The sequence below is a fragment of the Phaethon lepturus genome, unplaced genomic scaffold, assembly GCF_000687285.1.
Source record: "Phaethon lepturus isolate BGI_N335 unplaced genomic scaffold, ASM68728v1 scaffold24950, whole genome shotgun sequence".
NCBI lineage: Eukaryota > Metazoa > Chordata > Aves > Phaethontiformes > Phaethontidae > Phaethon > Phaethon lepturus.
Window position 1 is genome coordinate 1,008 of NW_010511550.1, and position 4,392 is coordinate 5,399.

At 54.4% G+C, this 4,392-nt stretch overlaps 1 protein-coding gene across 1 annotated transcript in view; it reads right to left on the minus strand.

The window, feature by feature from the left end:
• Window positions 1–2,876: 2,876 nt before the first annotated feature.
• The window catches only part of IFITM10 (interferon induced transmembrane protein 10), a 9,330-nt gene continuing 7,814 nt past the window's right edge, over window positions 2,877–4,392 (minus strand). Inside the window, exon 2 of the mRNA XM_010284346.1 lies at window positions 2,877–3,139. Within this exon, the coding sequence (XP_010282648.1) occupies window positions 2,990–3,139 (150 nt within the window). The 3' untranslated portion in view covers window positions 2,877–2,989. The remainder of the gene's footprint in view (window positions 3,140–4,392) is intronic.

Genomic DNA, 4,392 nt, shown 5'->3' on the forward strand with positions numbered 1-4,392 from the left:
GAGGCAGCAAAAGCACAGGGGCTTTGCTGGTCCCAGCCCAGACCCCCAGGTGGAGCTGAGGCGAGGGCTGTGGTGGAGGTAAGCATCTGCCTGGGGTCGATCTCCCATCCTCCAGCCACAGAGTTACTGCATCCTCCTCTGCTACCCCATTCTTGTCCAAGGCAGGTCTGGGTGGATAGCGATTTCAGCATTCACACCTCCTACAACCTGGGCAACAAATAATAAATATGATGGTTACTAGTCATAGCCAGCCCTCTCCATCCCTGATGGCTTATGCATGCAAAAATGCTGCAGAATCAGTTCAATATTCCCTCTGGTTCATTAAACCAGCATTCATTTTCCTGCAGATAAGACGGTCCGTCAGGGGAAGGGATGATGGCAACTCATTTGTCACACTTGTTAAATGCAGGAAAGGCTGGCTTTGGGTCACTTCCAATTTTGTGTCAGCTCTGCCTCTATCTGAGCAGCCCTGTGCCTGCATGCCAAACCAGGGTGGCTCTTTCCTGCGTGACAAGGGAGATGGGGATGGTGGCACCGTCCCTGCAAGATTTTGCAAAGTTTGGGGGATGTCCGAGTGCAAAAGCACTTGCAACGTGGCTCCAACAAGTCCCAGCTCATAGAGAGGAACACACTTGTTATTGCAAGAGGTGCCAGGCATGCTGGTCCCACAGTGACCTAAACCTGCATCTTTGGTCCCCCGGCACTGCAGGCAGGGTCACCCTGTGTGAGTTATTCCCCAATCCCATCCTGCTGGGCTTGTGTTTGGGCTGCAAAGCTTAAGAGATACAATGGGCACCCAGATGGTGAAGGATATTGAGCCAATACCTTGGGAATGGCTAACGTGAGCTCGGTGCAGATATGGGGAGGGGGGGGAAAGGGGATGCAAACTCACCGCTGTGCTCCTCCTAACCCTCAGAGGATTTTGGTGGTGACTAGTCCAGGTCTTGCCTAAGCTAGCACCACCCCAGTGGGCTTTAATTTGCTCCAGTTATCAGCTGCCAGCTCAGGGTGGCTGCACCCTCTTTGGAGGCATTGCCATCGTGACAGGCCAACACCTTCCTCTGCCAGGGACAAGGACTGGATACAGCCCCTAGATATGTTAGGATGGAAATGTGGATGGCTGTGACCCCTCAGATCCTGCTTCAGGGAAGGGAGCAAGAAGTAACCAACAGAGGTTGGGAACAGTCTTGACCTGTTCATGAGTGATCATAGAGCATTTCATGGCCGAGATACTTCCCAGGGTACCACGTACTGCACTGCCGGTGGAAACTTCAGTCCAAAACAGACCCCTGATCTGGTCTGACGTGGAAATGCTCTCCAGCAAGTGGGGAGCAGGTAGGACTGCAGGTCCTTCTGCCTGTAGCTTCCCCCATAAATGAAGCCCAGGCCAGGGTTAAGGCATGGAGACCTGGGCAGGAAGGAGGTGACATCTCATGAGGCTTTCAGGGAAGCATCCTCACGGTCTGTCCCCACGGCTCACTATGGCACAGCCCTCACTGAGCACAGCCCAGAGACAGCAGGTTGATTTAACCACGCACTCAGCAGAGGATGAAGTATCCCATGATGGCCTGTCTGCATTCCCCATCTCTTGCTGCACCTTCGCTTTTGTGGTGAGCGCTGTTGCCTCCTCCCGGCGCCGCGGCTGGTCTGCCACGGCTGGTCTCCCTTGGCACGAGATCATCTTACAGCTGGAAAAAGATGAGGCAGCTGCAGCATATGAGATGAGATGAAGGGTCCGAGGGGCTGAAAAGCTATATTTTAGTCCTGGTCTTGCTATTCATGTGTGGCGTTTTCAAGTCGGGGCGTCTTGATTTGCAGCACGGCGGGCAGCCACAGGCAGCTGTCAAAAAGGGCTCCAAGCTCCTGTCTCATTCAGCGGCAAACGCACGGCATCTCCGAAATCCAGCTCTCAGTAACGAGAAGTGCTGCGGTAGCAGCAGGTTTAAACTGTGGCAATTTATTACTATCTTCAACAGTGGTCCTAGCAGGGGATGGGGGGACCTGCCTGCTCGGCTGCGTTCGCTTACTTGCAGTTGATCGACCATCAATGGGAGTTGCTGAGGTCTCTGCTCTCAAATCTGGATCTGTGCCCTCTTTTTATGGCTGTGTGCAGCCCCGACCTGCAGCAGCATCCCTCATGCCTCCGTTAAATCTCTCCCAAGCAGCTGCTGGTGACATTAGCATTTTCTCTTGCCAGCCTGTAGCGTCCAGGAGCCCAGCCCTCCTAAGGAAGGAATTAACCCAGCAGCATCAGATATCAGAGGTATCTTTTATTGACCATTTACAGAAATACAGTAGCACTCGATTTAGGGGGTTTAGGCGAGTTCTTCAGAAGGTACCTTCCTTCTCAGCATTGCCAGGAGATCCTGAGGAGAAACCTGCCCTTTAACATTTTTGGGGTTTCTCTGGAGGCTTTGGGGCTCCCTAGCACAAACTTCCTAACACCCTCATCTCCCCATGGGTTGGGAGTTGTTTGAACCAGTGGATGAAACTCAAGAGAGGAAAAGGAAAAGAAATCCCCATACATCAGGGGGTGATGAGGTGGTCTGAACACGCCTGATATGTTGTGAGCCAGCCCTGGCGTGGTCCCCATCCATCACCGCACGCACCTCCCGCTCAGCAGGACCCCGCTGCTCCCCGGAGCTCAACTTTCTACTGCCAGGCATGCATCACTCTGGGCTTTGCACACTCTTGTCATACAGCCTGTTGGACATAAAATAAATATTTCTTGGTCTGTTTTTCTCCCTCTATGTATGTAAGAGTGAGACCCTTTCCTACAGCAGTTCACATACTGTTTGGGGGCAGGAAGGGTATGCTCAGCTGGGCTGATAAACTCATTTACTTTTTATTTATGTATTTAATTGGCTTTTTTCTTTGCAATCAAGGTGGAGTGGTGGTTGGTTTTTTTTGCGTCCTTGCTACAAGAAACAACTGCAGACACTTCTGGCATAGAGGCATTTTGGCGGTGGCCACTGCTGTTGGCCTCCCTCTAGTAGTCAGTGAGGGGATATCGCAGGAAGATAAAGATAAGGATGATACAGAAGGTGGCAAGGGCTGAGCTGGTGATGTTAAAAAGTCGGGCTGTCTTGGCATCTTCAACTGCTCCATTTAGGTCATTGAGGAGTTTCTTATCCCGGACCTGAGACAAAAAAAAAAAAATTAAAAATTGGGAGATGTATAAAAAGACATAACTTGTTTCAAGCAACATCCATACTGTAGGGTACCCGTGCAGTGGACAAGGGCTGGGCTGTGCCTCTGCATTTGAACACATGGGGTGCCGTAAAATACCCCAAGGTGAGGTTAGCACCCCGGGTCCGCTATGGGTTGAGCTTGTGAGGCCAAGCACTGTAATGCCTGTGGGCTGGAGGCTCCTGGGAGTGGAGAAAACCTGGAAGAATGACCCATTGCTGTTACCAACCAGGCAAACCAGGTCCCCATGGCCCCTGGAACAGGGCAGTACCATTTTGAGCCCAAGGGTGCACATGGGAGCTGAAGTGCCATCGCGTACCCCATGCACGTGGGCACTAATGTGTCCTTCCCACCGCGCCATAGTCCCCTGGCCCTGCAGCACCGGGCTTCGGCTCGCCTGGCCCATGAGCGAGAAGGCTGGCTGCGGTTTCGGTGTGCACCCCTGTGCCTCCACCCAAGGTGAGGGGCTGAGCGGGCGAAACCTGGCACGGCATCCTACTGCAGCTCCAGCGCTGCGCATGAGCCTCCAGCATATTAAGCAGTCCTGGGTTAATGAGTTCCTTTTGCAGGTCTTATGCGGCTCGTGTAGCGTCTCTGCCACTGGCAGTTTTCAATCCTGACAGCGCGGTCTGCTCTCTTCATTAGTCTGCGGGCTGGGACCTCCGTGGGCTCACCTTGGGACAGCTCTGCAGTGGGTAAGGATTGTGCCTGTCCATGTCACTGGCTCGCCTCCACCTCCTCCAGGCTGCCAGGCAGCGATGGCACCAGCAGGCAGCGGATGGCACAGCCAGGCACGGGATGGCACAGCCAGGCAGTGAGAACACTACCAGGCAGCAGATGGCATTGCCAGGCAGCCGAATGGCACAGCCAGGCAGCCATGGCACAGCCAGGCAGCTGATGGCACTGCCCACCAGCAGCAAGTTCGAGCCCAGCAGATGAGGGGTCAGGATCCATCCCCTCCTAGCAGGGATGTGTCCCTGTCCCCAGACCGCCCTGTCAGCCAGCCCTCAGCAGACGCAGGCAGCTGGAGCCACGAGGACCAGGAGACTTTACCCTCTTCCCCTTCCCGTACCCAAGCAGGGGCATCCAGGGGCTGGCACAGCGTGCCAGCGCTGGCTTCGCTGCCTGCTCTGCGGCCAGAGGGTCGCGGGCCGCGGAGCTGCGTGTCCTTCGCAGCCTGCCTTCACTGCCGGCAAGACCAAG